At 37.7% G+C, this 24,071-nt stretch overlaps 2 protein-coding genes across 2 annotated transcripts; both read right to left on the minus strand.

Annotated features, from left to right (window-relative positions):
* Positions 1-1,344: 1,344 nt before the first annotated feature.
* Positions 1,345-9,664, minus strand: gjd2b (gap junction protein delta 2b). Its single transcript, XM_088404098.1, has 2 exons — positions 9,210-9,664; positions 1,345-4,983 (listed from the first exon to the last, which is right to left on the minus strand). The coding sequence occupies exons 1-2, from the start codon at positions 9,278-9,280 to the stop codon at positions 4,140-4,142; spliced, it is 915 nt and encodes a 304-aa protein (XP_088260224.1). The 5' UTR covers positions 9,281-9,664; the 3' UTR covers positions 1,345-4,139.
* Positions 9,665-19,804: 10,140 nt separating this feature from the next.
* Positions 19,805-23,594, minus strand: lyrm2 (LYR motif containing 2). Its single transcript, XM_088402686.1, has 3 exons — positions 23,399-23,594; positions 21,092-21,232; positions 19,805-20,274 (listed from the first exon to the last, which is right to left on the minus strand). Exons 1-3 carry the CDS (start codon positions 23,441-23,443, stop codon positions 20,194-20,196), a joined length of 267 nt encoding a protein of 88 aa, XP_088258812.1. The 5' UTR covers positions 23,444-23,594; the 3' UTR covers positions 19,805-20,193.
* Positions 23,595-24,071: the final 477 nt, after the last annotated feature.

Raw genomic sequence — 24,071 nt, forward strand, 5'->3', positions numbered from 1 at the left:
ATATATATATATATATATATATATATATATATATATATATATATATATATATATATATATATATATATATATAATATTAAAAACTGGTATCAAACTAGTGTAGTAAGTGCTACGTATATATAATATACATGTATACTGTTAAACAACATCATAAACAATCCAGCCCTTTTGACCGTGACTGCAACCAATAGCGGACCAGTATCTGATTGATCCGGTACAGCGCAGGCAGTTTGACGGGACCAGAAAATAAGAGCAATTACCTAAAAACGCCTGAAGATGGAGACAAAACAACACAAATAAAGCCAACCTATAGGGTCATGACAGTTGTTTTTTTGTAAAGCATGAAAAATACAGTAAAGCAGGGACGAAAAAACGTTGCAGTCCACATCGTAAGCTGAAAAAAACATAAGGCAGGGTTTCCACTGTATTGAAATGAAAATACAGTTCCAGCACAGTCAATTAAAAAAATAAAATAAGTAACAAGCCCTTTTTTTAAATGGAGATAGTACGCTAGTTGTTTTAAATGTAGGGCGTAAATGTAAAAAAATACTTCAAAAAGTACAAAGTACAGGCAAATTTTACTTAAGTACAGTAAGTATTTCATTTGTACTTCATTTGAAGTACAAATGAAGTATTTGTACTTCATTACTTCCCATCACTGCTATTCACAACAATGAATTGAATCTAGAGTTGTAATTTGCGTGCCCTAAAAAAAACTAAACATTTGGATTAATCAAATTTTGACTACTTTGCCACTGCAGCCTGAAGGGACCTAATTCCAAATCATTTCTCCATTATGTGACCTGTATCCATTCTTTTAATGGCAGTGTGAATGACACAGATCCGATATTTTCAAGTGCAACTTGGGCATGTGGTCCTGAATCCCATCCATGTTTGATCTTTTGTCATGCAACTCCTCTCTGAACAGCCAGGTGTATTCATCCGACTTGCACGTAACAAACAAGCGCCAAACATCAAAATTCTGCTCTCAAAAAGGCAGGAGCGAGTTGGAAAAAATAAAACAACATTAGCGGACAAAGCGGAGACAATTCAATGAAGGGAGAGGAAGGTGTATTAAGTCTCTCTCTGTCTATCTTTCTCCCTCTCATTTTTACTGGCTAGCTCTGAGTTGCTGGCACTGCATAAAATGCTATGGCCAAAACCTGACCCTTCCCTTCCATGAGTGACTTCTTCAGTGACAGCCATTTGAACATCACCAGATACTCCATTTGGCCATCTATTGTAGTTTTTTCGTAAACACTAACATTAAGCACATGACTGACGACACGGTAGGCTCAATGTGCAGGCGGGACAGTTTGGGGCCGTTTAGCATTCACACACAGGTCACACACAGGTTACATTTATTTAGAAATGCAAATGACATCACAAAAAAAATTGTATTTCACAAAAAAATCATAATTGAGCACGAAGCCCTGCAGTGTGGAAGTAGCCCAACTCTTATCAAGTCATACATTCCGTGTGTCATGCTAGAATCATATAGATCCACCACAATCTTCTTTTTGCAGTTAGACTTGTCTTCTGTTCCATAACATCTGGATATTTAATCTGGATTAAGGGATCTACAGTATATTAGTGGACTCATGCAATACACTAATGTCAAATAGGTCAGACCTCATTGTGTGTAGATTATGTGCAATTTGGTGTCTGTTCCATTCAGTAGTTGAATTTTGTAAATACTAACATCCTTTAAAATGAACAAAAATGCTCAAACCAAAAACTAATTTACTCGCTAATTTTTTTGCTGTTTGCTCTGTGAGTTTTGGATTTTACATGGAACATACATGGAATCGCTCAACTGAGCATCAAGTGCCAGTCGTCCCAGTTGAGTGACAGTTCGTTTGTTTTCAAGAGTGGTTCAGGCCAAATATGGTTCGTGGATTGCTCAGTGAAAATAAAACGCATGCATTCAAGTGAAGACTGCATGTTCAATTGGCGTTGACTGTCGGAGGAGGAACAATCATGTCAAGCGGAAAAGAACAGATACCCACTTGAATCTTCTATGGGATGATTTCGGCAAATTGGGTGAAATGAGTCCTTGGATAATGTTAGGTCCTTAAAAAAGTATACATTCTATATTTATATGTTTAAAATAAATTTTGCATTTCTAAGAGGCCGCAAAAATATATTCCACCAACGTGCTAAGTAGGCCAACTTAAAAATAAACACCGAATAATAAAGCCTTATCATGCTTTCATTTAAGAGTTTTTCCTCTGAGCAGTGGTTGTGTTCCGAAGAACATCCTCACGACTCCTTTATTCTAAATTATTTCCACCACATTACATAGCTTCCAACATCCGCCATTGAAGAATCATATTCAGTCATTAAGTATGCTAAAAAACGCTCGTTATTCACACTGCCAATTTATGCTAGCCGCTAACGTAAGAACGAGACATAAAAGTAATAGTAATAAACAATATTTTTAATATATCATTATACTAAAAACATTGCTTCAGTTCCTGTGATTAACCTGCAAATTATAAATAAATATTGATGCTCAGTTGACATTCCATGTACATGAAGTGTAAGGTACAAAACCCACAGAGCAAAAAACAAAATATAAAAATTCGTCCTCAATTTAAGTCGATGAATCACAAAACAGCTCTGCAAATATAAATATATATTGAGGGTTGACTGGTGAATGATTGGGTGATGACTTTATGGATAAATTAATAGACACCCCCCATTGCATAGTTCTCTTATGTTTTGACAAATTTGACATATAGGCTGAATCAATGTCATAGGTAGTACATTAGTAGACAGTAATCAGCTTTATTCTGACAAATGGAAAAATAAAAAAAACTTTTTTTTTTTTTTTCCAAATTAAGCAAACTTTATCACCAATCAAATCTTACTTGGAGACACTCACTTCTTCTCAGTCTCGTTTGAGATGCCTGCAAATGCTTCCCATCCTCTCCTCCGTTAAATGCTCTGTGATTTGTGTTCTAACTTTTCCTTTCATGGAAAAAAACATTGAGCAGTGCGATACATGTATGTGGGTGTTTTATTTATTTGCTCCTGTTTCAGAGGAAGAAGGAGATCCAAGACTCACCTCTTTCCTGAAATCACAAGAATGCAGTTTTCAATTTCAGGGCAGGGCAACTCAGAAGAAGGTTGAAGATTGATGAAAATCCACTCCAGGTGTTGAGTAAATAAAGAGTGATATTAGATACCAGAAGACACAAATTGGACCTTCTGTAAATGTTCATAGGGCTCATTTTTATTGCTTATAGACAGTCTTGACCCATGAATAAACCTGTGACATGATCTTTTCATCTATTTTCTTATTTTACAAACAGCTAATCAAACTATTATTTATATATTTTGGACACTAGTATTACGTTAACATAACATGCATATTTTTGGAAATATGGGAGAAAACCAGATTATCAGGAGAAAACTCATGCAAGAAATATGTGGTTTTGTCAAAAGTACTATGGACAAACCCTGTGTGTTCTGTCAAATCTTACATTTTAGCATATTTTGTATAAGTTGTATTAATATACTGCGGTCATGATGTAATGTACATGTATGGAACTTGATGGCAATAAATAAATAGGGCACTTAGGTGTAACCAAAAAAAATGGGGGTGGGGGACGTCTTTCAGGTAAGGCTTTTGCTGCAAGCACAGACTTCTAACACAATGACGTGGCTGATATAAATCACTGCATACTATAACCATAATCTAATCTGTATACTGTGTAATGTCTGTCTTTACTCACTTTTAATTTTAGCGCCTGGAATATATGGAACATACTGTAGTCTTTTGGTGTTCTTGTGGCTTATGAGTTAGTTACAGAACTATAATTTATTTTTAAGATGCACTTAACAAATATGAATTTATCATTGGTAGAGCTTCATAATTAAACAGCAGACCCTTTCATGTACATCTCAAAGAAAAAAAGGTACATCCATACATGTATATCTAACTGGAACACATACTCTCAAAATCTGTCATCTAATGCACAATCCAGTCCAAGAAAAATGCCCTTACATGTGTATGCTCCCAATGCCACCATTTACAGTATCTTAGAGTAGTGTATGTTTGATTAGTGTAATATGTTTGAGTTTAACATTTAATATACTGTGATATTTACACTGGTGATTTTTGTTACAAACATTTATACATATGCAGAGTCACTGGATTGAGTGCGTCCGAAGTTTGGCATACTCATCCTCGGCAAGTCTTTGTTGCGGATTTCATAAATAGATTTCCTCCTGGCTCGCACTCCTCTTACGGCAGCTTTGATCTTCCTCCACCCGAGATGGTTGAGCTCAGCTAAGTTGAGCACCACACAAATGCCGCTGACTGCAAACATGAAGACCAAAAACACAGTCTTCTCCGTTGGCCTGGAAACATAACACTCAACATCTTTTATGCAAGGGTATCGATCGCACTCATACACAGCGGGGACGTTGAATCCATAAAGGAAATATTGACCCATGAGAAATCCTATCTCGAGCGCATTTCTGAACACCACCTGGATGATGTAGAACCTGGAAATGCCTTCCTGTCTTCTCATTTTGGACTTAGTAGTTCGCACAACTGAATTGGGCATGTCCTTGACCTCAAGGCAATCGGGCTCTGTCTCCTTGTTGGTGTTTTCTGTGTTCTGTAGCACCCCATTGACAATAGTGTTCTTGATCTTCTTGCTGTCATCTTTTTTCATGGAGTCCTGCTCCTTGTCCAGAGACAGGTACACTGTGGAGTAGCGCCGCTCCTTCTGCTTGGCAGACTGATGGACAGAGTAGGTGATAAAGCAAAGGCTGGGGCAGCAGACCATAATGATCTGGAACACCCAGTACCTAATGTGAGAGATGGGGAAAGCTTTGTCGTAACAAGCCTGGTTACAGCCTGGCTGTAAGGTGTTACATACAAACATTGATTGCTCATCGTTGTATACTGTCTCTCCAACTATTGCCACGATCAGAATACGAAAAATCACCACCACCGTCAACAGGATCCTGAGGAAACAAACATAGTCCTTTATTAATTTACTGTATCTGTATATTGTCTTTGTTTCTTATATAAGTGAAAGTCAATTTACCATTTACCTGGCACAAACGAGAATGCAAATGAGCTAAACGCATACACGGCAGCACTATATATGATATGATGAAGATAAGAACTAATATTAACGAGCATGTTATCCACAGTCACAAGTTGCTGGATCATCAAAAAACAAATTTTGGCCATATTATCATACACCAACATTCTTACAAAGAAAGTACAACTTACTGACAGTTGTGGGTCAGAACCTACCCAATCGTTCTCACTACAAAATGTATTATCCACAGCGGCCAGAGGCGACGCCAAAAACAAAGCACAAATGAATGAACTGTTAAACTAAATCAAAGCAGACTTATGAATTAATGAAGTCTGAATTATGTCACGTGTCAAATCCCACCCAGTTAGTACAAAACCTGCATAAAAATAAAATTAGCCTACTAGACCATCTGAACTTTAGGAATGTAAAATTTAAAAATGTAAAACCTTTACCGAATCAAATATGCTAACCAAACCTCTGACTTCTATACTGTATCGGCTGAGGCTTGGGCAAAAAACGACCACCATCGATGTTGTTTACCTACAGTGTGCTGGTGGAACTTTGGCTATAGTTAGTGGAAGAAAGGAAATCAGGCACTTAAATGGTGGCAGGTGTCTGCTGACAGATTAAAACGAGTCTGGATATAAGCAGTGGAATTGGTAGAGGGTGTGTGGGGAAGCACACATTCCTTTAATGTACCACTTTGCTCCTTTATTACATGGTTTTACACACCTTTATCGCTCATTTTGTTTGCTTTCAGAAAAACTCGACGTGAGAAAAAAAAAACAACACATGATCATTATCCATTCATTTATCCATTTTCTGTAGCCGCTTATCCTCACAACGGTCGCAGGCTTGCTGGTGCCTATCCCATCTGAATATGGGATTATAGGACACACAATCATTTACACACCCAATGACATAATTTAATTAGTTCAATACACCTGTCATGTATGTTTTAGGAGTGAGGGAGGAAGCCGGCGAGCCCAGAGAGAACGCACACACGCTCAGAGAGAACATGCAAACTCCACACAGGAAGGTCGAAGAGAGGTGGCTTTGAACTTGGGTCCCTGAACTGTAAGACGGACGTGCTAACCACTGTTCCACTCAGCCGCCTCACATGATCATTTTATAATGGTAAAGGATACATGCACTTCATTAAATGACCACTTGATTGGGTTGAATGTTGGCCCTTAGTGTATGTGTGTATATAGTGTATGTGTGTGTGTATATATATATATATATATATATATATATATATATATATATATATATATATATGTGCCAAAAGTATGTGCCAAAAGTATGAATAAATCATAATAATTTCAAGTTTTATGAAGTCCATCAACAGGAGGCAAGCCTTAACTAGGTTGTAAAATAAATATATATATATATATATATATATATATATATATATATATATATATATATATATATATATATATATATATATATATATATGCAGTATATTTGCCATATGGGGCGGGCAATCCAAACCAATTTTCATTCGCTAATGCATGTAAAAATCCAGGCAAAAACATCAAAATTGTATATACATGGTACCAAAATAGTATATTAAGTGCTACGTATATATAATATACATGTATACAATTAAAAAACATCATAAATAAAAAATATAGAAGGATTTGTTTACCTTTAAGTGACAAGCTTGTTAGGCCATATTTCCCAGTGAGGGTAGCCTAGGCTAGGCAAGCTTAGCCTTCTTCGTATTTCTTTACTATTGCTTGCTTTGTTTCCGTAAATGTCATCTTCTTACTTCTACCTTTAACATCACTAGCAATCTTGGGACCCATGGCTCACCCATTCAAGTTTGAATTAAGCAGTAAAATGCACAATAAATACTTATTTTAAGCAATCAAACGCGATCCAGTCCATAGCATGCCGCCATTTTGACAGTGACACCGACCAATAGCAGACCAGTATCTTAAGGGTCGTGACACAGACCAATAGCAGACCAGCATCTGAGTGACGTGTTGCAGCGCAGGCACGTTGACAGGACCAGAAAATAAGAGCAATTACCTAAAAACGCCGGAAGATGGAGACAAAACAACACAAATACAGCAGACCCTTAGGGTCATGACAGTTTTTTTTGTCATAAAGCGGGAAAAATACCGTAAAGAGGAGATGAACAAAAACGATATATATATATATATATGTATATATATATATATATATATATATATATATATATATATATATATATATATATATATATATATATATATATATATATATATATATATATATATATATATATATATATATATACTTGTGAAACTCTCACATTTTGGTCTAGTGTCACGCACTCATGCAAATTTTTGAAGTTCTCACACTCAAATCTGTGATCCGTATGGATGAATGAATCAACATGGTTAATGTATTGTTTGGTGAAAAAAATGTGTGTGTTTCCTTCCGTGTTTCCTTCCAATGTTAAATTGACATTACAGCATGTTACTATTGTTACATTGGTGGGCATCACAAAAAAAAAAAATAGGAATAGAAAATGGGGAAAGATCCTAACATACTTTTTAACTAGTTGCATTACTCAAGGACTCCTTTCACCCCAAGTTGCTGAAATGCTTCATACATGCGACTTACATGTGTGACATGTGCAACACGACACCAATGTGCTACATAAACTTAAGCATCAAAATAAATACACAAAATTCATAATGGGTGTCAATGCATTAGCCTTACTAAGCTTTTGTTACGAAATGTTTCCTAACATCTTACACAAGACTTTTGAGGGACTTGAGAGTCAGAGGACAGAGCCAGCGCACAGCCGTCAAAGCCGCGTCAGAAGCAGCTGAACGAAGCAGCCAGTGGCTATGGCTGAAGAGGAATGACCCAAGTTGGGCCCCCAAGTAGCTTTACAACAAGGCAACTGCTGAGCTTGGGACACAAGCTCAGGTCTGATCACCCTGCAGCTGGCCGCCTCTGGAGAGGGTGTATTGTGTTAAAGGCTGAAACACCCAATGGCCCAGTGGAACACTAGTAATGATGCGTACCCATAAATTCATCCTTTCACATTTTCCACCAACCATTCACCATGTCCACCAATTGCATGTGCCCGCACAAGAATATTAACATCCCATTCTGTGTTTCTGGAAACAGAACAGGTTTGTGTTCAAGTTTGTTTGTGTTCAACTCAACTTTTCATTGTGTCTCCTTTAACTCAAATCATTGGCATGACATCAAATCCGTACCAACATCTATCTATATGCCACCATTAAAAAAAATCATATTCAATCACAGATTAATGAAATGTCAATTATGCTGCACTCAGACATTTCAAACTAAGGCAGAAAAAAACTGAAATGCATTGAAAATTACTAACTATAACAAAGTACAGTTTGTTAGTAATATCATATTAATATTATTAGTTAATGAAAACCCTGCTTAGCAAATTGCTTCGGTCCCTAAGCTTTACATGAAAAAGAAATGCTCCACAAAATGAGAAAACTGTCCTCAATTTACGTTGAGTCACACAATTGTTCAGCAAACAAAATTTCGAGTCTTGTACAGTTAAGTACTATTATACTGCATAGTTACATTTCCTTGCTTGCCTTCAAATGCAGCTTTGTCTTTATGTTGAAATTAATATCAATAGTTGTTGTTCTATCATGGACAATACCATGATTTAACCGCTGCACTGTTTTATTTTCTCGAGGTTTTCAAAAAATAAAACTTTCATGATAGCACGCTACATGTATGGCCAGAACAGACATTGCACAATACGATCGGATTTGACGATATACGATTTCATTCTGTGATATGCGTAGAGTGATTTCCAACTCACGTAGCTCATGTGACAGTGATTATGTCTATCTCAAGCATTAAACCACGTTTTAATGATGACTTTAAGTTATCAGTGGCACTGTTGAAAAGCTGCCCACTGCGGAGTCACGTCAAAGTTTGTCCTTCATACTTCGAGCTATAGGTGCAATGTACAGTACATGCAAATGCAAACTTTCATTAGACACTTTTAGTTCATCGGTATGTTGAACCGTCACTCCACCCAAACTTTTTCTACATTGTTTAGTGACATAAAAAATGCTTTTTAATGAACGTGTTTCAAGACACGGGAATGGTAGATTTTTTTTTTGCCTACTAAACGCTTACCTTCCGATCATAGTCGAGTGCTGTTGGACTGCCGCCTCCAAGAGACGCTCCAATATGGTCCACTCTCCCATGACTGTTCATTCAGAGAAAAGCGCACTCAGACGCAATTCGTGCACATAAAACAGTTGCGAATAAACTCTATGAGCTGGGGAAAAGTATCCGAGTGATCCAACATCTTCTAACCACGACAAGCGTGGAAGTGCGGTGGACGCGTTTCACACAACGAATGCCGGCAGGCTTTTATGCGCACTAAAAAGGAGGGCTGACAGAGCGGGGTCGTTGCACTCGACGTTAATTCCCGTTTAAATAGACTCCTCTACGTCACGCTCGTTTTACTGTCGGGGGAAGAGGTCGGGGACGCACTCTTAATCATCCATTCAGCGCTGCACCCTGCTTGCTTGTATCACAAGCAAAAGACGCACGTACATCTCCGCGCTGGCGTCTCACAGCACTACAAGCTGGTGTCCTTCTTCCCAGCTGTGTCTAAGAAGTACACGTATTAATCAACTGCATCTGTTTCACCAAATTTGTACAGCTCTGCATGTTATTATCATAGGAGATTATCTGCCTCCTGTCATATACAGTAGTCTACTCAGCTTGATGCTGCCAACAAAGACAACAGGTTGTCCTCATGCAGTCTATATTTAGAAACCCTGTGAGAAACGTAAAAAGATTACTGTCTCTGGACCCAAGTATAGTCTTCCTCAGCTGCGAACAAATGGCTAAATATAGACAGCTTGCCTGTCTCTTGTGTGTCTGATACTCCATATACTGTTTTCACCAAATAAGGTACTTAATGTAATGTAATCTATGTACTAATGTAAAGCAATGCAGGTGTGCATCATGCTCTCGTTCTCAAAAAACACAAGCCATTTGAAGACATTCATCCATTCATTTATACCATTTTCATCAGCCGCTTGTCCTCACTAGGGCCACTGACTTACCGATGCCTATCCTGGCCATCATCGGGTAGTAGGCGAGGGACAACCTGGACTGGTTACCAGCCAATTGCATGGCACACAGGGACAAACAAGCATTCACACTCACACTCATACCTGAGGGTGATTTGCAGTGTCCAATGTACCTACCATGCATGTTTTTGGAATGTGGGATAAGACCGCAGTGCCCACAGAAGACGCACAATGAGCAAGGGGAGAACATAAACTCGCCAGGATGCAGCCACTGAATTGTTCCCAAGCTTTGCAATGAGGGAGGACGCTGAATTTTCAGTCTCATCTGACACGATTGCTGCTGCTATCATGATTCCTGACAATTGGAGAAAAGTGCATGCGACCCTATTAAAGAAATGTCAATAACGCTGTGCTCAGACATTTCAAACTAAGGCAGAAAAAACAGAAATGTACTAAAATGACTAACTATAATAAAGTAGAGTTTGTTTGTACAAATACTTCCCTACTTGTACTTAAGTAAATTTTGCCTGTAATTTGTACTTTTAGAAGTACTTTTTTTTCCTGACGTTTCACATTTACTCCCACCATTTAAAACACAAATATCGTACTTTTTACTTGCTACATTTTAAAAAATACTACGTAAACCGTGTTTGACCAATCAGCCTGGCTGTTGTTGAATTAACCAAAAAAATGCAGAGATGTCCCACAACTATCAGTGCTACATAACTTGGAGAAGCAGAGAAGATAGCAATAGGTAGCCTTTGCTAGAAGCTAGCGTCGAATAAGATACTGACACATATGCCGAATAAGCACAGGCTCAAGAGGCTAAAGCCCGCAGCCAATTCAGCCTCACCCAGGGCCTTACTTGAAGGATTTCTTCGTGTTCATTGGGGAATCCAAAACGTCATGGGGTGGTTGCTTTCAAGAACTCTCAGTCGAATCTCAGAAAGCATGATAAGGTAAGTTAGCTAAATGCCGCCGCCATGATAATTTTGGTTATTTGCTTGCTAGCTTGAATATGTTTGCAACGTGGCTAACATTAGCTAGCTACGCTAATTAAAATAATGCTAATGTCGTTAGCTAACTTTGTTTTTATTTGACAAAGGTCAAGGTCTATATTCACGTTGGTTTTATCTTCTACGAAGGTAAGAAACCCCATTTAGCGGGGTAGCCCATACCAAGCAAAACTGGGGGGATTTTTCCAGCATAATTGGATTGATTTAATTAATCTGGGTGCCTTTAACTTGCAGATAGCACCATAGAAATAAACCAAACAGAAATTTTGTTTCCCTGAGTTTAAGACTAAATGATATGCATATTAGGTATTATTGAAGTTGGCTGCAGACAACTTGCACACATCCCAAATGCAGGAATCTGAAAATCAAAAATCATTTTGATCATATTTTATTATATTATTATCATTTTATTTATCAGTTTATTACACTGCTGTGCAAATAAGGAGAGTGGATTTTGAAAGGAATTGAGAATTTCAACTTGATTCATTTGCAGTTTTACATTTATGTCCTTGGTATACATAGAGTATGTGTTTTTATTTGGTTATTTGATTTGCAGAGCACAGCTGGGAGTCAGAGTGGTTAGCACGTTCGCCTCACAGTTCAGAGTCCAGTGTTCAAATTGAGCTCGTGCTTACCTGTGCAGATTTTGCATGTTCTCCCTGAGCCTGTGCGGGTTCTCTCCGACTTATTTCCACATTGCAAAAACATGCATGGCAAGTGTATTGGACTCTCTAAATTGTCCTTAGCTGTGATTGGGTGCATGAATGGTTGTTTATCATTGTGCCCTATGATTGGCTGGCAACCAGTCCAGCGTGTCCCCTGCCTACTGCTAGTAGACAGTTGGGATAGACACAAGCAAGCCAGCGACCCTAGTGAGGTTAAGTGGCTACAGATAATGGATGAGTGGATGATTTTCACAGTGCGCAACTTAATTTTAATTTTAATAAGTCCTGCTCCACGGACAGGCTGAGGAGATCTTTCCTCCCCCATGCCATGAGGCTCTTCAACTCCACCCGGGGCAGTAAAAGCTCACATTAAACTCTAAACCTCATACTCTGCACTGCACTATTCACTTTATACAAGCACCTTAATTATACTTGCACTAGACTCCAACGATTCACACTATTCTTTTTACACTGTTAACAAGCACCTTAAGTATACTTCTGTACTGGACTTATGTGTATCTTGTGTATTTTATTTCTCATATTTTATATCTCGACTTGAGGATACTGCTGGAAATGTGAATTTCCCTACGGGGATGAATAAAGTATCTATCTATCTATCTATCTATCTGGTTTAAAAGGGACATTGCACATTATTAAGGTAACAGTCTAGATGTGCCACGCTATGCTCACGCTACTTTGAGAATAATAAGCACTGCTGTAAAATTTCATTAAGAACGAATGGTACTATTTTCAAAATTGATAAAAAGATAGGCCTATGAGTATGATTCCATCCTAGTTAAGATAATCCTGGTCTCATCCAAAACACAGAAGTGTGATGTGAAAATAACAAATGCATCTAATGCTGCTAACTTTATCGTGAAGTACAGTATGTCCAGTAATGCATCCATCCATGTACAGTATTATAGCATTATGCATGTAGCCGCTTAGCCTCACTGAGGTCTCTGGCTTGCTAGTGCCTATCCCAGCAGTCTTTAGACAGTAGGCGGGGGACACACTGGACTGGTTGCCAGTCACTCGTAGGACATCCAGTCCACATCCAGTGATGAACAACCATTCATACACCCAATCACACCCAAGGACAATTTAGAGCGGGGATATTAAACATACAGCTCGCGGGCTGGTTCTAGCCCAAACAGGTTTAATCTGGCCCACAAGATGATTTTGTAAAGTATAAAAATTGATTTTTAATTTTTTTATTTTTGAAAGAACAACTCAAAATGTTTTATGATTAATAGTAATGTTAATTTAAAGACATTATTAGTCATGTTATGTTTGTACTATTTTGGACAGGATTAAAAAAAAAAAAATCTGAGGTTGCTGGTTTAATGTTATAAAAACATATACCATAGTTTTATTTGTCCGGCCCACTTGGTAATAGATTTTCCTATGTGCAGCCTGAAACAAGTTTGACAATCATGATTTCGTGTGTGACCATTTAGAGGGTCCAATACACCTTCCATGCATGTTTTTCGAACGTGTGAGAAGCGTGTCCCCCGCCTACTACCCGTAGACAGTTCCACTGAGCTGCTCCTTCTTGAACATAACTGACATTATTTATCTCAACGGCATAGAAAAACATAAATTGGAATTATGATGCTTGAATCGTGAAAAAAAATACTTTTTAATTTTTATTTTACTTAAAGTACATTTCAGAGCTTATAGTTTTACTTTTACTTCAGTAGATTTTTAGTTCGGCACTTTTACTCAAGTCATTTTTAAATAGGGTAGTTTTACTTTTACTCAAGTAAAAAAATGTGTGTACTTTGCCTATCACTTTTGAATATGTTAACATAAACAAAAAAAGTACTTGCACTGAATTAAAGTTCAGACTGTGAAACGTTTATTATACCTATTTTAAAACAGTCATTAGTCAATCACAGTTTTGGCATATATACTGTAGGTTGATATGCCAGGAGTGCGTTCTTCAAGGGCTCACCCTTTGCATTATAATGCAAATGGATCTACACGTACCAGGCACAGGGGTTCGCCATCTTCTGACGAGGGCTCGTCAGACGTTTTTCTGTTTGTACCTACCCTCGTTTTCTTTCCTGTTGGTTTGTTATTATTTTGGATTTATTTCCCTTGCCTTTCATTTAAAAAACACGTTTCTTCCTTGTCCCTGCCTTTCAGCTGCAAGTGCCTCTTTCACAGGTGTGTCGTTGAGAATAGCACTTTTTCTCCTTTTCGCATCTGGCTAATTTTTTCTTGGACCTGCTTTTGGGTAAGGCCTTGTTATTGTATTGGTGGAGGTGATGCCTGGTTTGCTAGGGCCTGTAATTACTAGTTTGCAGCTTGAGCCTGGAGTAGCTTGCTCAGTGTGAGGCCCTGGAAGGGCAGGGTTAGTGTTTGGGACTAGAATGAATGTGTTATTGCTGGGGCCTGGAAAAGATGAGCGCCCGGGAGCAGCAGGGTTGGTGACTCGGCTTTGTGGGTTTTGATTGGGGTGATCTGAGCAGTGGTGGCCGGTCTGGGCTAGCAAGGCTTCCTTCTCTGCTAGCCTAAAATAACCTGACATTATCATAACTATAATAAAATATAATAATTATAATAACTATAATCAAAGGTCAATTTCATTTTATATTCATTTTTACTAAATATATATATATTTTAGATATACAGTGGACCCCCGTGGTACAACGTCCCTGATTTCCGTTGTTTTAATGTTGCGACGTGGAATACTGAGTTTTTTCATCCCCTCTTTATGACATTTTTCCGGTTTTGCAACTGTCATGACCCTAGGGCAGGGGTGTCCAAACTTTTTGCAAAGGGGGCCAGATATGGTGTGTTAAAAATGTAGGGGGGCCAACCTTGGCGGGCGTTCTTTACATATCACAGCAATTATTTTAAATACATTTCAGCGAGCCGTTGTGTGTTTCACATTTGCTTTTTTATTTTCATTTCAGCTATCTTAAGCATGTGTTTTGGTGAATTTGAAACGTGCATATCAAAATTGAATTGACATTAAATATTGACACTGAGTATTCACTTTACTTTTTTTAAACTCTTTAATTACCTTTTTTTGTAACAGTTGAACAAAAGTAATTGTACTCTTGGGTGCAAATTACATTTGAAACATAAAAAAATATCTCACCATGGCAGTTTAATATTTATAAAAATTTTAAACACAACAGAAAAATTAACACATAATAGTCATATCAAAAAGTGCAGGGCTCATTTAAAATATGACATTAGTAACTATAAATGTTGATTGGATTTTTAAATGGTTATTATTCTGGAGTGAAAAGTTTAACAAAAAAACGTTTTCAGACTTATCATAATTGAAAAATTGTAATTGTCCGCATGAGTGTGATGGGTGAAACTGAGATCTGGAGTGCATGACAAAGGTCAAGTGTGGCTCTATGGCAGTAGTATGGATGCGCAAGATGTCTTGTAAGTGAGAGTCCGATAGCCGTGTCCTTCACACGGCTCTTATTTAAGTTCAAAACCGAGAATGTCTTCTCACACAAATACATCGACGAGAACAAGCTTAGCATTTTCCTACCAAATGCTCGAATCTCTCAGAACTTGTCCTTATCCAGCTGTCAGTAAAAGTTGTAAAATTTTGCTGCTGTGAGATTAAACTAGCTTCAAGATGTTTCAGTTTCTCGCTGCGCTCATTACCTGTGATCTTGCCATATACATCAGCATGTTTTGTTTGGTAATGTCGCTTCACATTTAACAATTTAAAAACAGCCACCGTCTTTACAAATGAAGCAGACACAGTTGTTCCGTATTTCAGTGAAGAAATAGTCCAATTTCCACTCATCCTTGAACTGTCGGCCCTCGCAGTCAACTTTCCTCCTTTTGGTGATTGTCGCCATTTTAGAAAGTTAGGGGCTCATACAGTCAATTACTCATATACTAATTTGCTGTTCCTAATTGAGCCTATAGATAGCAGCAATTAGCACACACAGGTAAAAGCGCTGCTGCCCAGTGTATTAATTCTCCATGTGGGGCCAGACGTTATTGATTTTGTGACGGAGGCTGCGGGCCGGATGGAAATTGACCACGGGTCGCATTTGGCCCCCGGGCTGGACTTTGGATATGACTGCCCTAGGGGCTTGGCTGTATTTGTGTTGTTTTGTCTCCATCTGCAGGCGTTTTTAGGTAATTACACTTATTTTCAGTTGCTGTCCCTGAAACGCGTCACTACAATCTTGCTATTGGTCCGCGTCTCCTCACGAAGATGGTGGTCTGCTATTGGTCGGCCTTACTTGTTTCAAAATGGCGGAACGGTTAAGCTTTGTTCGATTGTGAGTGGTTATAAAACCATATTTATAGTACATTTTACTGCTTAATTCAAAGTTGAAAGGAGCCCAAGATTGCTATTGATGTTAAAGAGCGAAGATGATTTATATCGAAACGATGCTGGAGATAACCCTTATTAGGGAATATGGGCATAACAAGCGGCACTCTAAGATAAATAAATCCTTTCTATATTTTTGTGTTCATGATTTTTTCTGATTGTATGCATGCATATTATATATACGTAGCACTTACTATACTATTTTGGTACCAATTTTTAATATGTATGTACAATTTTGATGTTTTTACCTGGGGTTCTAAACGCATTAGCTATTTCACATAGGTTTGGATTGCCCGTCATACGATGAATTCGCCTTACGACCCCAACTGCGGAACGGATTAGTCGTAACACGGGGGCCCACTGTAAAATTATTTTGCATTACCTGTTCTTTCCGTGTCATTTTATATCCATTTGGTTACGCTCCTTGCAGTGCAGTATTTTTATGTTAGCGTTTTTAGCCAATTACATTTGAGCTAGCTTGTGTCGCTATGCTATGTGAAATCTGCTTTCGCCAGAAGGCAGCGCATTCGCATTAACACAGCGCGGGCTTCCGCGCAAACGCAGATGGATATGTCAGTTGCCCTAATGCTTAATTGACAGCTGTAATATATTGATCCACCATGCATGTTGCTCAACTGTAAGCTAACGGCAACCATGAGGCATAGCATACATCGAAGCCAGACCCGCGGACATTTAGCAGAAAATTCATATCTACTGTTTTTTTTGTTTGTTTTTTTTTAACCCACATGGCTGAAGAAGAACAAAAGGGAAATTGCGACTTTCAGCACTGGCGTCAATGTCAATACAAAAGGATTTATTATTGGAGATAAAATGCAGAAACTCGACAAGCAAGTCCTTGAAGTCATTTCGAGGAATGAAAGAAGAATGGATTTTGTATTGAAAGAAGTGGGAGACATGCGATTTGGTGAGTCAAGCATTTTTTTTTTCATTTTTAATGTTTTCATATTGCAGATTACATATTATACATATTAAAAATTGGTATCAAAATAGTATAGTAAGTGCTACTTATATATAATATACCCGCATACAATTAAATAACATCATCAATAAAAAATATATAAAGGATTTATTTACCTTTGAGTTGACGCTTGTTATGGCCATATTCTCCGGTAAGGGTAGCCTAGGATAGGCTTGCTTAGCTTTCTTCGTATTTCTTGATCATCTCCAGCTTCATTTCCACATAAATCATCTTCTTCTCTCTTTAACATCACAGCCAATCTTCGGACTCATGGCTAACCAATTAAAGTTTGAATTAAGCACTAACATGCGTAATAAATACGATATTGAAAGCACTCTCACATGAGTCTTTAGCGCAATGCACTTGCAAAATTTGCACAGACTTGCTGCTGCAATATTTATTTATAATCATACTTCTATTGCACTTGCGATTACACATAGACTATAACAACTACCTCAAATACACAGGTGGGACAACCACAATCAGAGCTGTCTTGCTTTGTCTCGTACTGCTGGATTGTCTTGTCATACGCTGCTACTTATGTCTTGTCTTGGGGTACTCTTGCCATATCTGGTTTTCGTTTTTAGTTTAGCAACACCAGGCAAAGTAGCCCTAACATACTACACGTTATTATTGATAAGAATCTAGCTTTAGGATTGTCTCGTCTTGCGCATTTGCACTTTGTTATTGTACAAGTAAAACTAAACTAAAGCACATGTGAAGAAATTGACAATAAAATTGACTTTGACTTAGGCAGCCATCTTTGTGACCCTGTGCACCTACCAATAGCAGACCAGGATCTTCGTAACCCCCGTGATGCCAACCAATAGTAGACCAGGATCTTAGGGAGTCGTGACGCCGACCAATAGTGGAACAACATTGTAGTGATGTAAGCAGTGACGTGTGTAGTGACGTATGACCGCATTGCCCCTTGTAGAAATGCGTGCACACTGGCCACCATGTTTGAGAATTATTTTTTTTTTTTTATGTCGCAAGGGGAAAAAATGGCGTAAAGAGGGGACCAAAAAAAATAGCTGTCCACATCGTAAGGTGAAAAAAATGTAAGGCAGGGACGTCGTAATCCGGGGGTCCACTGTATAAACATATTAAAAATTGGTATCAACTTAGTATAGTGAGTGCTACTTATATATAATATATAAGCATACAATTCAACATCATAAATCAAAAATATATAAAGGATTTATTTATTTACATTTGAAATGGCCATATTCCATAGTGAGTTCAGCCTCGGCTAGGCTAGGCTATCTTAGCCTTTTTCATATTTCTTGATTATCTCCAGCTTCGCTTCCATAAACAGTAAACCCGGATTCGCTTTTTTTTTCCACTACGCGGATTCACCACATCACAGATTTTTTTTTCATTACACAGATTCACCACTTGGAGGATTTTTTTTTCATTACATATTGAACTTTTGCAATAGGTCCCAAGCGTGCTGCTCCCACGAAGGCTTGTACTGAGTCTAAATGGCAACAAGAAATGATGACAATTGCTGAGGTGATACTTCTCGAAGGCAGAGGTTCCGCGTCCATGCCCGCCATCTGCTTAATCCCCTTTTATAAATTGAAAGAACTTTCGTGATACCACTTTGTAAAGACAGGTTACATATATTTTTTAAATGGCCGTACTATGGTTCCTACAATAGCCCTGACTAAGGATATACCAATATCATTATCAGTGGATTTTTTTTGTTTTAACAATATAGTTTCATTCTCTTTTACAGGATTTATAAACATAGCAGACGTATTTTCTTTAATATACTTAAATTAAATTATTATACATTAAATTATATAATTATATATTTTTTTCTGACTCAGGAAACATTTTAGCTAAATAATATCAAGTATGAACACAGCAATGATTAAATCCGTTAGCTATATCATTATTTTGCTGAATGAGAACAGCTTCATCTTTTATGAAGTGTGTTGGATATTCATTTTTTCCAGAGCCCTTTTTAGTTGTCGTTTTTTGGTAGCCTCCAGGTTCCTTGTGTGTGTGTGAATTATTGAAACGATGGAAACGGTCCCTAAGGTGAATGAGTTAAATGTTGTGAATGTGTAATGAGAAAGCTCAAATTGTGAAATGTTAACTCTCTGATTGGAATATTGAATATTGAAGTGAAAATATGGAAGTATGGGAAATATTGAAATGTATGAATTATTGGAATGATGAGATTGATCCATGAGGTGAAATTAAAGAGTTAAATATTATGAATGGGAAATGGGAACGCTCAAAATGGGAAATGTTAAATCTCCCATTGGGAATGAATGGGGAATCCTTCCATTGAAAATGAATTGTGAAATATTAAAGGGTAAAAAATAAGGAGTTATGGGAAATTATTAGAATGTACGAATTACTTGAATGATGGACATGATCCCTAAAGCAAGATGAATGAGCAAAATATTGAAAATATAAAATGTAAAATTCGCCAATGTTAAGTCAATTGAATTTTTTGTGTGGAAAACAGGGAATTGTGGGATCATGGTAAATATTGGAAAGATAAAAATGAAAGCAGTTGTCGCATGATTAATTGGAATAATATGAAATTGGAATGGTGTGAATTAGATGAACTGGGAATGAGTTGAAAAAAACGGGTGGAATACAGAAGAGAAATAACTGAGCTATTTCACCTTCACACAACTATGGCCTCCATTCTGTTATATTGCTTCAAATCCTCAATTCACTGCTCCAAAATAGGTTTATTTAATCTTTTTCAATCTTTTTCCAATTCATGCAGTCTGCTTTATTGTTTTGCCACATAATTCACTTTTCTTGTGGATTGCTGCCTGTGGGTACAAATCTGAAGCCAGTAGTTAGCTACAAACACGCACTAAAACGCTCAACAAAATTACTTTTGTGGGTTTGTTCATATTGTGTCTCTGTGTGTGCAAGTGCAGCATTCAGTTTGTGTTTTTTTTTTTTTTTTTTTTACAAAATAATATTTTCAAGTGGTCTTCATTAACCATAAGTCATGTTCTTTCATCCTTGAAGTAATTCCAGGTCACTCGTCAAAACAATGGAGTCAGTCTTTTTTGAGTAGTCAGGAAATACACAAGAAGAGTTTGCGTTTAATTCCCAGCTAATGCCAAGGACCTTTGAAGCTCCTCCAGATGGTTGTTAGCTTGTTTGATCATCATACGGATGGCATCCTGATGGAATGAACAAAGGAAAAACACGAGCGAGTGAGAAGAAGCACTTCAAGGAGTTATCCTTTATCTTCATTTTTAGTTTCATTCTAAACAATGTTATTGGTTTTGTCCAGATGTGTTAACTATTTTAGTTTTTTTCAGGTTAATACATGCACATGCGCGCGCACACACACACATATACACGCACACACACAAATTGTTTACTCGCCCACCTGTGAGTTTTTGTTATTTGAGGCATTCACTGAATAGGCCGTCCATAGGAGTCATCACCCCCCCCCCCCCCCAAAAAAAAAAAAAAAAAAAACACACACGCACGCACACACACACACACACCAAACACTACGTCCTGGTACTCATGTGAGTAACCCATGAAAAAGATTATGTGCACCCTGGAAGACAATAATGGTACCAAGTAGTGTTTGGCCACCTGGACGGAGGGAGGAAGACAACTATAGGTAGGTAAGTTGGGGGGGACAGAGAGAGGTAGTAAAGAAAACAAAGACTCCGGCTCATAGGATAGCTCTAACGTAACGAGTGTCAAAAAAGTGCATGTAACTTTGCATTTAACGTTTTTAACACTTTGACTGTCATTTGTTTTTTATTTCCTCATTAAAAATGAATAAGACAACTGATTGAAATCCACGCTGTGGCAACAGAGTACTTTAATCACTGAAGCAATCTTCTGTAAGCTGCTGAATGAACATTCTGCCAGGAGAGGGGACTAAAATACATTTAACTGCATCCATGCGCCAGATAGGCTTAATCAAACAAAAAATATAGCATGTTTACCATGTTTACTCTCAATGAAGCTATTCACCTGGTCTGTCGCATTCTTGTTCCTCTTGAATTCAAGTCTTGCCCAGTCTTTGAGGTATTTCCTATCTGTCTCATCTGGCACGTCTCGTATGGTCCTCAAGATCTTTCTGTATATTCCCAAAACATTCTGTCTCTGTAAAAACTGAGGGAAAAAATTTCTGACTAAAAATGATTGATAATCAGTTTTTGATTCATTTCATTGTCATGATGCAATGCTGTTCTTCATGTTTTGATGCAATTTGTTCATCTCTGAGCATATCGGAAGCGTTATCAGTCACAATTGTAACATATTATTTAGTTTGGTATTTTCAAAAGTTAACGTTATTTTCATTCATTTACATGTACGTGATTAATATGATCCTCTGGTATATTCGAAGAGCCAGCAGACTGCTTATCCTAACCTCTTCCTGCTAGCCAGAGAGCTCCTGTGTGCGCCAGCATCATCATTGCCTTGTGGGTGTGATATACATGGCAGGAGAAATCGCTAGCAATTGCAACAGACTAACTTGAATTTTAAAACACTGGAACTTTTTTTTTCTTAATAAAAATAGTTGAAGCATCCTCATTCACATCACTTTCTTTTAGAATTTCACATTGATACATGTTCACATTATTTAAAGATATGGAATAATACCTTATGAATTGAATGACTTGAATGATATTATGTATGACATTAAGTCATCAAATCAGTGTCAGTTCAGTCTGTCAAGTGAGTTGCTTGCAGGGATTTTTAAAGGCCAGGAAGTGTCAGTATTTGATGATACAATATCAACACAGTATCAGCAGTGTGTAATTGTGCTGACACGCTCCATAACTCGGCATATCAAAATCTGATTTTGATATTGTCCCATGCCTAGATACAGCACATATCTACAGTAATGTGGTGAACATGGTACAATCACTCCATTGCACGTCTACTTTGATATTGAATCATAGTAGAAGGGAATCCGGAGTCCCATGTGAATCGATTTTTTTGGCACACCATTATATGTATCTGTTTTTACAAAGAACAAGGTTCATTTACAGACGCTTAAATCTGAGAATACTTACCGGTAATATTTATGGTTCAACCCTAATTACAACTGTAAAGGACTGACCCCTGGCTTGTTGATAAATACATTTCGTGCTACAATATCAGTGGTGATATTTCTGCTGCAGCACTAACCAAACCTGGTGTTAGTCACCTGTATGTTAAATTAAAGTTCAAAGGATTCAAACAAATAAATTTAGAATATTTAACGTCAGTCTGTTTAAACACAAGACATGCTGTGAACATACAAAAGCAATAATCTCAATCATCTAAATCCAACCGGATTTTTCTGCTCTTGGTCCATGGAAGGTGCAGGCCTAGCCACCAGGCGATAGCGCCTGAGCCCCAGAGCTCTAGAGCCAGGCCCCATTGACCGGCACCCGGGCAAGAGCAAACAGAGTCGGATCATTTTACACATCATAAGGGTTCTGTGAGCCGCACTTAGTCTGCTCCCTCACCTCTGACCTGTTTGACATGGGTGACCTTGCCAAGGGCATAAAGACCATGACAACATACTGATGCTGCGAGGATCATTGAGACATGCTGACCTCTCCACCATGGTATGGTGATTGTTCATGGAGGAGAGAAACATCATTTCAATCCAAGAAATATGACCAACAAATGACTAATGGGACTTCATCAGCAATTTGTTTCATTGAGCAGCAAAAAAAAAAAAAAAAAAAAAAAAAAAAAAAAAAAAATATATATATATATATATATATATATATATATATATATATATATACTGTATATATAAACATTACCTCAACCTCTGATATAGGTGTTTGTTAATCTGAGATTTTAAAAAATGCAATAAAACCATTATGAGAAAATAACCGACAAAATTATATTTCCTGATTATATAAAATTGAATATGGTTAATTTGATGACCTTATAAGAAGCTATGATCTATGCACCTTCTGAATGTCCTAATACTGTACATGTATATAAAAAAGTGCACCCGTCATGCTGTGAGATGCAGGCTACTTTGAGTGTCTGTTTGTCCTTATAAAACCACGGCAGTTTTTTTTTTTTTTTTTCGATTCCAACGTGAATTTGTGGCCAAAATGTTCCAATGATTGCCAATTTTAAAACACCCCGACTGTCATGGAACAATTATATTAAATGCATCGTGCATTATCAAAGAGCTGAGGAAAAAAACGAAAAGGTTGAAAGTCCGTAATCTTAAAGAGCCACTCAGAAAGCGGTCAGATTTGATGTAAACGGGTTTAAAGAATGAATTACATTTAATAGCGGCAATGCGTGTGCAGTATTTACCTGTTTCAAAGAAAGTGCAGAAGACGGTATTCTCGAAGTTGCCATCTACTAGTACTACTAGTAAAAACTATATAAATAAATAACAATAAGTATTAGGAGAGACGAACATGTATTTATTTCAAAACCACGCCGCCTGCTAACGCAACCCACAACTCTGACCTGAGGCTGGATCCAAATTCACAGGCTGGAGCGACGGAAGAACGTACTTGACATAACGTCATTTCCTGTGCGACTAACCTGTATGCGTTGTCCAAATACCTACAGCTTTTGAACGCAACCTACGTGCCTGGCTTTCGTTTCCATGGAGACAGCTACTTTGTGTGAAACTTTCCTAACGCCTATGTAACTCTTCCGCTTAATTGACGTTCATGTTATTATTTGTGAGGGGGACAAACATTTTATTTTTTTTACATTTTGCATTGAGTGAATAGAAAGTAAACAATATAGCTCCACTTTCTTGTTCCCGCTTCCGATAGAACAGTCGCTTTAGAGGTCCTCGGTGAAATTGAATGAGAAGCCATCCAGTTGGACAAATAGTTACGATTTTTCTCCACACGATGTCTTAGACGATCTCTTCGTATTTGTTCATGGACAACAAAATCGCTCATAAAACCCAGCACGCTCGTCGAACATATTTTTGGATTAAGTATTTAAAATAACACTTTCTTAGTAG

The sequence above is a fragment of the Hippichthys cyanospilos genome, chromosome 20 (genome assembly GCF_059441005.1).
Source record: "Hippichthys cyanospilos isolate Australia breed blue-spotted pipefish chromosome 20, RoL_Hcya_1.0, whole genome shotgun sequence".
NCBI lineage: Eukaryota > Metazoa > Chordata > Actinopteri > Syngnathiformes > Syngnathidae > Hippichthys > Hippichthys cyanospilos.